Source organism: Haemaphysalis longicornis, unplaced genomic scaffold (genome assembly GCF_048455015.1).
Source record: "Haemaphysalis longicornis isolate Haplotype H1 unplaced genomic scaffold, Haemaphysalis longicornis Haplotype H1 scaffold_6, whole genome shotgun sequence".
In the NCBI taxonomy this organism is placed as follows: Eukaryota; Metazoa; Arthropoda; class Arachnida; order Ixodida; family Ixodidae; genus Haemaphysalis; species Haemaphysalis longicornis.
This window is the reverse complement of record NW_027526407.1, coordinates 188,517,212-188,528,906: the sequence shown is the minus strand read 5'-3', so window position 1 is coordinate 188,528,906 and position 11,695 is coordinate 188,517,212. Positions and strand designations below refer to the sequence as shown.

Here is an 11,695-nt window from a genome sequence, read left to right as displayed (position 1 = left end):
CTCTAGTTCCATTTGACCGCATCACTTGAATGCTAACATGCAGTTAACGCACTAAAAATTATATTTTATTGTTGGCCCGTATGACGTCATTCTTGCTCATAACACGTCACTGTGGCGCAAAATTTGAAAGTTCTTAAATACTTCTTGCTTTTTTTTTGTTAAAAAAACACCTTTTGTGGCTCTAATGGAGCTGAGTGAGATACTGAGTCCTAGTGCTTTCAAATTAAACGAACTTGTATTTTCCCTGTATGGCTCCTTTAAAGACAGGCGTCTTTGTGATTATTGGTGATTTCCTGCTCACAGCTGTAAAAAGGTGCTGAGAGGGTAAAACAAATAATTGCCAGCAGACCTTTCAAGGCTAGGTCTGCCCGTTATTTAACAACAAAAACTGGTGAACGTCTAATTCGAAACCAACGTTTATTATGTAATTGAGATCAGCTTTGGTGGAAGCCGCAGATTTTTGTAATTAGGCAAATAGCCCGAAATCACGTTCGTTTGTCACGACAATCCCACAAGAGCATGTCCTGATCAGTGTTCTGAAGGAATGACTGACGCCGTCAAAGGGACCTTAGAACACTTTTTTTCAAGTTTTTCTTAATCTTAAATGCTTGCCGAAGATAATCAACCAACACATCTAGTACTTAAACTTTGGTGTCGAAAATTACCTCGACCAAACAGTGCTGCTGTTGACCCGCATCCCGAATAAAACTCTGGCATCCTGGGAGGCCAGTCTGGCTGGCCCCAGCGCTGCGACACAGCTCCTGCTGACGTCCAGAGCGGAAGAAGCCATGGCCACAGCTTCCCAAGATGGCTCCTTGGACTAAGAGTGCTTAGGAAAACGAAGTTTACTTCCTTCCTTCCTTTTATGCGCATCAGGTAACTTAGAAACCTGCTCAAGAGATTTTTCTCTCTTTCCCGGTGTTGGCGTTCCCCGACCACTGGAATTACGTCATTACCGCGGTGTAGGTACTATTGGCCGGTGTTCCGTCAGTTGCCGCAATGCGCGTATTCGATGGCCGCTTTAAAAAGAGAGCCACAGAAGCAAAGCAAAAACAGGAGACGGATTCGCTCAGTCGAGCAAGCTGCGCAGTGCCGCTCCGGGCTGGCACTAACTATAGCCTTCGCAGTGCTTTCAGGCGGAAAGGAACGAGTTAGATCGTTCATCGGAAGCGTTGGAGAGTCCCTTTAATCTAATTAGTGTTTTTATACAGGCAGGAGGACAAAAAAGCGGATTCAGTCTTCATCTTTATTCCCCCAAGGCGAAAGGCGTAGCGTTCAACCGGCGATGACTAGGCTGCTACCAGTCCTGAAGGAAAGGCAGGAAACTCCAGGCGTCGGGCTGCCCCGCATGTGGCACAGCCGAGAACGGGGACAGGCTCCAGACGAAGAACTCGCCGTCGTACCAGGTGGGGCCGCACTGGGTCCAGATGTAATGCCTGGACATCATGGTGGAGTTCACCACCTGCGCCAGTTGAGAGCAGATATCTTCAAAACGTTGTCCGTAGGGTGTTTCATTTTATTTTATTTATTTCTTCCTCAAAGGCCCGAGGGCATTACATAACGGGGGGTTCTCGGCCGAAGTATACAGCTTATGAAAAAAAAAAAAAAACAGACAAATGTAACGAAAAAGGAAAGCAAAAATAATTGCAAGATTACAGAGGTAAAACAAAACTCTTCGGAGGGAACACCGTTACACACATTTAAACAGAGTTTAATCACCGAAGTACTGGTAGCGTAGCAATCGGACGGTTTGCTTTTCACGCAATGTTTTTCGATTGCTACATGAGGCGATATCATCCGGCAATGTATTCCACATTACTATAGCACGAAGAAAGAAGTAAAAGTTCATTGATGACGTATGGCAGTGGATTCAGGCCATGGGATGATTGGGATTCAAACGGGATGACGCTCGTGGCGGCGGTGTCAATAAAGCGTGTCCTGTTTCAGCGCTTATGGTCAAGAGATCCAAAGAGTCAAAAGATCCAATAACCACGTCCCATAATCCAATAATCCCCAATACCTTCGGTGAGAGGCACAACATTCAAAGAAAAGCCAGAGCTCTCTTTGCTCCACCAGATAAAAGCTTAACAGCTGCAGAGCATCAGCCTGTCAGACAAATACAGACGAACACCTTTCACAACATCCTCAGACTATCGAAGATGTTCCCTGAGAAATTGTCAAACGCATGTAATAGGTATGATGAACTAGCCACGCTAGTCTATGCATCCTGGGATTGTCGTATTATATGGCCCTCAGTAAACACCAACACTGAGTTATATGAGGTATGGGAGGTAGTTCTCACCAGCTCTAATCCTGGGGTTCAGAAGTATCTGATCTTTAGGGCCAAGACTGGGGCAGAGGAAACAGGGGCCCTGGAAGGAGGGAGCCTACACTAGTAAAATCAAGACCTTTCATTTCAAATAAATGGTTCATGTCTCTCTCTTTTCCACCGGGAGTTTTCCGGCACCCAGTACGATTTGCGCCTGGTGGCTCAGAAAACTCCAACTGCAAGGACCCTCGCAGCTTGCCAGGCCATTAGGCCGCTGCCATCCCTTCAGCATAATCATAATTGCCAGAAATAAAGAAGTTCCTCTCTATCTTTCTGCCGAACCACATGCGAAGCGTTTAAAAATTCATACATCAACCTTAGGCTACAGGCCCCCCCATGACGTCATTGTGCAACCTGACCGGTGCTCCTCTCATTAGTGCACCCCCACCACCTCGTTGAAGGCTATTTATGGAGCGATATGAAGAGAAAGGCGACGGCGTCTGCTGCTCTCTTCATTTCTTTCACTCACTTCTCTTTCTTGAAATTACCAACAAAAGTAATTTGGCAACGTATATTCTGAGTGTGTTTCCAAAGGCGCCATTGTCACGAGAACATATGCATGTGTACCTCTCGGGATGATCGAAGGCATTCATTCAAACTTCAATCCTTCCACACTCTATTCAACTTAGAAGTCCCTTGATCGGATCGGTTAGGCGTTGCGCACTGCCAATAAACGTGCATAGACATCAGCCACATCAAACTGCCAGCTGCCTTTAATAGAAAAAAATCGGTTTTAGGTTGGTTCGCAGCGTGCGCTTGTACTAGCTTTTCCAGTGAGCCTTTCTCCTTGGCACAGGGCTTTTATTTCGGTCCATGTGCTCCTGGTAGGGCCTTTATACACACCAGCTATTCTCCGATGGCCTACTCCTTCGGCGTATGTGTCACGTAGCCTCCCTTCCTACTTACGAACATGCCATGTCGGTGACAAGGCTAAAAAGTGGCCGCGGTTCTGCTTGCTTCGTCGAAGATGTCATCAAAAGACGACCGTGGTCTCCCACCACTGCCACGTAAACGCGTCACTCCTCTTTCCCTCTAACCTCTTACGCTTTTCCCCTCCAGCTTCGCTTCTCCCGCGATAAACGCAGTGAAGGTTTGCTCACGCGAATTCAATTTTGCCGAGGGCCACTACTTGTGCGCCTTTATCTTTAACCTTTTCATTCTGTAAGACTTTTTGTAATTCCGCCCCAAGGTACCCCCATAAAAGCTTCTGGTATTCTTGCGTCAAAACATCTTTTCAAGGCATGTTTCTTTTTTTGCTATCTCAATAGTAATGTAGCAGTGTATTTATTCAAAATAACACTGCAGCTATCACTTATGCATTGCTATTTTGCCTGAAGGATTCCTAATCTTTTATTTTTGCTCAATAATGTTGACAAGCATAAGCAGAGCTGCCTGATTGAGTAGTACGGAAATGTTTTGCCTATGCAAAAAGCTCGTTCAAGAATTCTTTTCCATTTGGTGGGCGGTAGACTCGAGGGACACACAGACAGGCAAACCAAAATTCTTGCGTTTACGTAACCAAAGAAAGACTATCGTCTTTATTACCTGTCTGATCTCTGTCGCACCTCTTTAAATGATTTTTAGGAGAGGACACTGCAACGCACTTACCTTGGCGTCGGTTCCACCGTGCGGCCGGTGTTCCATTTCCAGAAAGGGATATTTGCCCGTTGGAGGATTGAGGTCACTCCGTGCTGACAAGGCGTTTTCAGCATTGTACTTTGGATCGCAGTCAGGACACACAGCCAAGGGGTCATGCTCGAAGTTGTTGAATCTGCAATGGCAGGCGTGATAATGTTTTTGCATCACTCACGGCAGGTGCCTTTCAGAACATTAGAAAACCTTATACACTTTGTAATGGCTGAATGATCAAACAGGTAAGAACATTCTTCATGGTTGTGCCAATGATACGTTATGTATTTTATATTTGGGATGAGCAGGCTATACACGCGTAGTGCGGTTTTGCTGGACTTAGGTTTATTCTTGGCCCCACGGTTGCTGTTGTCGTTTTGTTCTGTTTGTTACTACTACACTTACTTTTCGTTTTAGATAGCTTTTACTAGAGCCTGATGGGATAGGAGTTTTTCTCATATAAAAAAAAACAATTTGCGACCGTGCTGTGTCAGCAGTGGGCGCCATAAATTGCAAGGCATTCATTGAAAACGGGCAGCATAATCGAATCAAAATCAAATCAAATCAAAGTTCGTTTTACTCACAGTTACATACAAGTAAAAAAAGGTACATCGAAGGGGCAAGGAAAAAAGCTGCAGGAAGCAGCTTGACAGGGCCTTTTCCCCGTACAGCAATGAACGGCGTGTGCGCTAAGAAGGTATATGTAAACAAACCCTCTGAAAAATAATTTTTTATGTGTCAGAGGAATATAAAATGTTAAAATACGATAACATCAGTTTGGTGGCACGACAGGAGTACATACAGTGTACTGTACTAAAACATACTTATGCATGAACTGCAACAGGCAAAAGAGTACAAAAAAAGGATTACGATCGCGTACATTCACCATACAAGTATTGCGAGTTTTATAACTTCAGGAAAAGAAAACCATTCGTGTTCCCAGCAGTGAAATCGCATTTTATCATCTAAAATAGATTTAAAATGCCTTCATTGTTTAACAATAAAATGTTGATTTGTTCATGGTCAAACTTGTTAAGTACAATAAACAAGGTGGTCTTAATTTGTCGGCCCCCGTAGTCAGTACGTGAAATGGAACTTGCCATGGGGACCGGTATCGATAAGAATAAAGGTTATGAGTAATTGTCACGGCAGCTTCGGTCAAAAAAAGAGCTTTGTTTTCTTAGCGATGCTTTCTTGTAGCTGCGCAGTAGCTGATAATTTTATACGTTACCTGCACGCAGCAATTCTTGCTTTTGAAAAAGTGGCTGAGTGTGCTCTAAGTACGAGACATTATCTATAGCCCGAACGGCCTTTTTTGTTGTATTAGTACTAGTTTCTGTAAGTTCTGAGAAGTGGTGTTTGCTCATACTTATGCGCAATAACTGAGGTGGTGGCGCAGGATGGAGTTGTACAAAAGTATATTGATGTTACTTGGGAGATCATCTAATGACACCGGCAACCATCCGTTCTTTTGAGCAAATAGAATTATTATGGTCATTCCAACTCATGCTTTCGGAGAATATAACAAGTATCTTTATAGATTTTCGATATCTATTGTAAGGGTCCCAAGGTAACGCTTTTCGGTAAATTCAAAGAAATATACCTCAAGAACGAAAACGAATGCACTTAGTTTTTGATTCATTCAGTGATAGACCGTTTAGTTGGGACCAAATTTCAAGCTGGTAACAAATGCGATTTGCATTGGGCAAATTTCTGGCAAATTCTTTCACGGACCAGTACAGTGCAGTCATCAGCGTAGATAATGAACCTAATAATGGTGTCTATACGTACAATGTCATTTATATAAATGTCATTTATACAAATTCCATTTATATAAATGTCATTTATATAAAATAAAAAGCACCAGTCCGAGAATACTACCTTGTGGCACCCCAGCAGTTGTTTGAGCAGTGGGAGATTTATATTCATTTATTTCTACAAACTGATTTCGAGAGCTTAGGTTTGACCACACCGGTGCCATAGGAGTCCCCCGAAAACCGTACCGTCCCACTTTAGCGAGTAAGAGCTCATTATTAACGCTATCAAACGCTTTGCTAAAATCTAAGTATATGCCTAAGGTAATTAGCTTATTTTCCATGTTTACCAAACTTGCTTCCTTCCGGGCTGTCAAGGCAGATTCCGTCAAGCGACTTGCCCTAAAACCGTACTGACAGTCTGTGATCAGATTGTACTTTTGTGTAAAGCTTTGATTCTCACATTTATTATCTTTTCCAAACCCTTAGCAAATACTGGTAATATAGATATTGGTCTGTAGTTGCCTATTTTGTTTTCATCACTCCCTTTGTAAGAGGGGAACAGCGCAAACTCAGACAAGACACAAGAAGAAGGAGGTGACAAACACGAGCGCTCGTGTTTGTCACCTCCTTCTTCTTGTGTCTTGTCTGAGTTTGCGCTGTTCCCCTTTTATATTCATGTACCAACTCGCCCAAGCCTTAACCCTTGCAACCTTTGTAAGTTAGCATTACTCTAGCCAATTGCATATTTCTGGGGAAAGTGCTAGTTTGCAAGGCAAGGTTGAAAATATGGGTCAGTAGGGCAGCTACGATGTCAAGCATATCTTTTATTAGTCTGATTTCAAGAGCATCAGCATCTTTGCATCGACTATTTTTAAGACTGGAAAGCGACAACAACTTCTGAAATATCTTTTGGCCGTAAAATATTGCATTTTCAGTTTCAGGAATATTATGCAAAATTTATGTGTTATTTACCTCACCGTTGCCACCAAGTCCGGGAAAATACTTGTTAAACTTGTGCGATAGCTCTACTCCAGTTAGGAGTTTACCATCAGCTACAATTTCTTCCAGGCGAGTAGCTCGGGGTTTCCGGTTGATAACCTCGTTGAACTTTTTCCACACTACATCACTTCTGTGAAGGCAGTCGCTGTCAAAGATGCCATAATAGTAATCTTTCTTTGCCTTCTCTGTCTGCTTGTTAGGCATATTTCGAAAAATTTTAAATTCAGTCCATGCTGGCGGCTCTGGGGATTTGAAAAATGCGTGGTGAAGTTTGTTCATTAGTTTTACTTCTTTTACAATATGCCGACTGATCCAATGTGGTCGCGCTTTTTTTATTTGTTGACATTCTCTCAGTGGGCAAGATTCAAAATACAGTGCTTTGAAAAGATCTACAAACGCATCATAAGACAAATTTGCATCCTGTATGGCGAAGATCTCAGCCCAGTTTACTCCCTCAATATTGTTTCTGAAGGTTTAGTTGTGTTTGGTGATATTACGCGGTATGGGGCTTTGTTAGGCCGCGCACCTTGGCTAGCGCCGTGCTTATCGACAAAAAGGAATATTGGCTTGTGGTCAGGTATGCCGGAGCTCATGACCCGAGATATGTTGCGATCCCTTGAAGAATTTGTGATGAACATTTCAAGAAGTGAACACGTTGAGCTGGTGACACGTGTTGGTAGTGTGATGACGTATTAGAACCCATTGCACCCAAGGATTGCCCAAAAGTCATTCTTTGTACCGGAATTTTTCGATACATCGATATTAAAGTCTCCTCGAAGAACTAGCAGGCAACCCTTGTCATTTGCATACCAAAATAAGCAATCAATGAAACGGAAAAAAGCAGCAATACATCGAGTTGGCAGGCGGTAGATAAGAGCAAATAGTTCTTTGCCGTAGTTTATGCAAAAGATTTCATAATTATCTTTGATTTGGCTCTATTCAGAGACTATTTCAAAGCCGGTGAATGTTGTTTGAATTGATACACCGCTTCCACGGTTGCATATACGATTCATATAAAAATGGCTGTAACCGGGCAGTATGTAATGGTCTGAGTCTTCGGTATACCAAGTCTCGGTGTACATTACAACATAAAATTCTACGTTGCGTGCATCATACAGTGCTAAGACATGATCTTGTTTTGTTCTGAGTGATCGGGCGTTTAGATGAAAAAGCTTGAGGCATGTATTTATTTTGATGTCTCCAGTGGTTGAAACAATGTTTTCTGGCAGAATGTAATCGGTGCTCATGAGAAGGCAACTGCAGTGCTTTCGGTATATGGACAGATGAACCTACGGGGGAGTATGTGCACCGTCACTTTGGCTATCGCGTTCACTGGCGCTAGGAAGTACGGGCGACTTCTGGGCTCTATGTGCAGCGATATGCGCAGGGTTGTCCGCGCACGTCTTGTTGATATCGCTTTCGACGATTATGTCAACTACTGGCGACTTTCCTGCTTTTCGGGCAAAGATACTACCGTTTTTTACACACAAAAATTTCTACTCGTTTTCACGTTTGCGTGCATTCGCTATTCTAAGCAACCGTTTCATTCCTGGGCATAGGTGTTCATTTATGTATATAGGCTCATCCGATCCTACTTGAGGAGTTTTATTTCTTAGACGCTTCTTACGTGCCTTTTCGAGAAACTTGCCTCGCTTTTCACGGCGCTAAAATTGAACGACCCTGTTTGCATTGCCGGGGTTCTTGGATGGAACTCTGCGACAGACGTCTATGTCATTTGGCGACACTGTTTCACCGGCAGCTACACCGATGTTTTGCACAATGGCAACTAGGTTTTCGCTCGGTTCCTGATGAGCATAAATTGAACATTTACTCCAGACGCGTGTTTACTACTTTGGAGCGGAAACGACAGTTGACAGTTGAAAATTTGGAAGCAAACGATAGTTAAAACTTCGCAAGTAAGCCTTCAAACGCAGGAACTTTAAAAATGACCCGTCTGGGTGGTTAAGCCAGATAAGGGAGCACGGTAAGGTACAGAAGGAAGGTAGTAAGGGAGTAATTCAGTAAGGGAGAAGGAAGGAAGCAAGCAAGCAAGCAAGGCAACATTCCTTGAGGGATTATGCAAGTATCCTGAATTAACTATTGGCCAACATTACGCGTGGATAACCTCAGTGTGTTGTTGCAGAGTCTTATTTGAAAACAAAAAATACAGTAGATATGACAAATAGAAACATAGAAACTGCGCAGCCGCTGATGTAATTCAGCCCTAAGATGTTACACCTAGCAAGGCCGGGTTAGCTTATGCTCATATCCTTAACGAAATCTGTAATTCCGTGTGGTGCAGAGGAGGGAATTCTTTGGGATTGTGATCTTGGGGCCGAAATTTGATGCCCCATTGTGCGTTAAAAACTATACTTTTTTGACCTGCCACTTCATCGAAAAATTTGCTGATAATTACAAAGCGCAATCACAACGGTCTTCATTTACCACATTTGCTCGCATAATGACCGCACTCATGTAATGATGGCACCGCGTAAGTACATACTTGAAGTTCGATTTTTTTAGTTCGCACAAATGAACGCACCCTGGACTAGCCGCAGAAATATGTCGTATGTGTGCAAAGTCTAGCTGATGATAGTCGTGTTTACCTCCGTGATCTCCTCTTTCGAAGAGGACGTGGGTACGTTATTGCGGCAGACTTTCCGATATTAGCGGTATCGGTAAGCACGCGTTCAATGTTGATGAGGAAGAAACTCTCACTAAATGCGGATAATACACTGACAATACAAATAAAAAAACACACTCAGGTTGCTGAGTCGGCTGCCATGTCTGTTTTGATATTCGGCACTGTAACACTGGAAGCCACTTATTGGTTGAACTATAGTGCCTAGAATGTGTAGTATATTCTAGGCACTACAGTTGAAGTGTTGCCACCTCGCAGGAAACTCGTACGGGCATGTTTGGTAATTCTTCAAAACACGCATCTTGCGTCGCTTTGGAGAGCGGCTGGCGGCGGTGTGCGGAGTTTTTATTATATTTTTATTTATTAGTTTTATTATGTTCATGAGAACTATCGGAACAATTTTTACCCACAACTTGCTTGCGTTTTCTGGGCTCAAAGAGTGTTTGCAAAAATTTACCTCGCGTAATAACGGGACCCCTAAATTCACATCAAATTTTTCGAAAAAGAAGTGAGATCATTACGCGACTAAATACGGTATTAACTGAGGTGGACACCACGTTTTCAAAGGCTGACTAGTTCTGTTGGACTTGCGCTTTTGAAAATTTGAAATTGCAAATGTCCTGTCTTCGATCCTGGCAGCACGACAGGGTTTCTGATGGAGGCGAAAGCGAAAAATCCCGGGCACTGTGATTTCAGCGCAGTATAAAGATACCCAGGTGGCAGAAATTATTCCGTAGCCCTCTAAGGCAGCCCACTCCAGATCCCGTTGTAGCTTTGGCGCGTTAAACCCAATGATGTGAATTTGAATTGATTGTAAATAATGAGAATATGAAAGTTTCGCCGGTTCCAGTTCTAACAGAACGTAACGGTATTAGAAGTTGTGCATGCGTAAACTCCTTCTAACTGCTGAGACGTGCCTTCAGGACTTTGAACAACCCGAAACTATGATGCGTGTTAGTGATGGTCTTTAGTTGAGGGAATCTGAGATGTTTCTACCTTTCATCACCGGCTCAAAGATCTTTGTTTTTCATTCTTTTAGACGACTTTGACTTAAAACACCGCGTTCTTTGAGACATTGAGGCAGTCGTCTTGTATGTCATGCAAAAACACTGTTGCGATCTATTCAACGTGTTTTTTGTTTAATTGGCACTGGTGACAACAAACAGTAAAGTTATGTCGGTTCAATTGAACCCACGGTAGAGAAAGCGTGCCCGCGTAGCCGCTGAAAGTAACCCGTAGTTTTCAACACTTGTTGCGATCCTACCGCCTTAGAAAGCACTAGACTAGAACATAGACTAGACTAGACTAGAACATTATAAACTAGAACATAGATCATTACGGGGAAGTACAAATATGTGCAGCAGAGTACGGCTTTGGATGGATTGCCGCACGTGAAGTATTGATGCTATCTTGGGTAGTCGTGCTGGCGTCAACTTTTGTTGATGGTGATTTTCCATCTGCGTTCTGTGATAAGGTACCCGCATGCAGGTCGGTCGGCGTGCATGCGGTAATATTGGCAGGCAGTGCATATTGATCATAGCTCTAGTGGACGTTCGAAGTACATAATGACTGTACTTAGCTGTCCCAACGATTTGCGTTTCGCGTCCTCTGTGCATAGCTGTCGGTTTCTTTTGTTATTTTCAAGAAAAAGTTTGTATTGGTTGACTCATGTCGTCATCGGTGCTTCTGTTGGCACCGTTCGCCAAAAATCCCTCAACCCCCTCTCCCTTCCCTTCTCCACCTGCAATGGGCGGCTGGAATTCCCCCACTCCCACAAATGACGCACGAGATCCCGCCATAGCCAATCACAAGCGGTTTATTTCTCTGGAGAAGCAAAATGGAGGTTAGCTCATTCAAGGCCAGGTGCGCTCCGCTTAAGTGCAGGCAGCCCGAAGGAACGACAACGGTAGCCGGACCGTGAGCGCACGTGGGCGTGCTCGCTGAGCTAATGCCGAGTTTTGGCAGCTGGAAAGCCAGGCGAAACAGCCACGACGGTCCGCTGAAGGTTTGCCATGCGGTGATATTGTGTGTGCGTTAACTGCACGCTCTTGGCTCGACAAATACGGTGTACTGCGTTCAACCGCTGCAAAAAGTTTTCGCGAAGCTTGAAGGGGCCATGAAGACAAAATGTATGTTTGGTTAATTCAAAAGATTGCCTCGTTAAAATCAGGCACACACCACTTTTAACCTAAACTTCGCTAACAAAGCTGTATATTTTATGAAAAAAGTGCAGCATCTTTACTCCGTGGATGATGGCGAGGGTGCGAAGTAAGGGGTCTCGAAATCACATCCATGTTGCTTCCCGAGTGACATCCGATTTGCACTCCGACCGTTAGTCGA

The 11,695-nt window shown here is 43.6% G+C and overlaps 1 protein-coding gene across 1 annotated transcript in view; it reads right to left on the bottom strand.

Annotated features, from left to right (window-relative positions):
• Positions 1-1,233: 1,233 nt before the first annotated feature.
• Positions 1,234-11,695, bottom strand: part of LOC144141289 (putative phospholipase B-like 2) — an 89,547-nt gene continuing 79,085 nt past the window's right edge. The window contains exons 11-12 of the mRNA XM_077672866.1: positions 3,938-4,100; positions 1,234-1,462 (exon numbers count right to left, since the gene is read on the bottom strand). Coding sequence (XP_077528992.1) covers positions 1,298-1,462; positions 3,938-4,100 — 328 coding nt within the window. The 3' untranslated portion in view covers positions 1,234-1,297. The remainder of the gene's footprint in view (positions 1,463-3,937; positions 4,101-11,695) is intronic.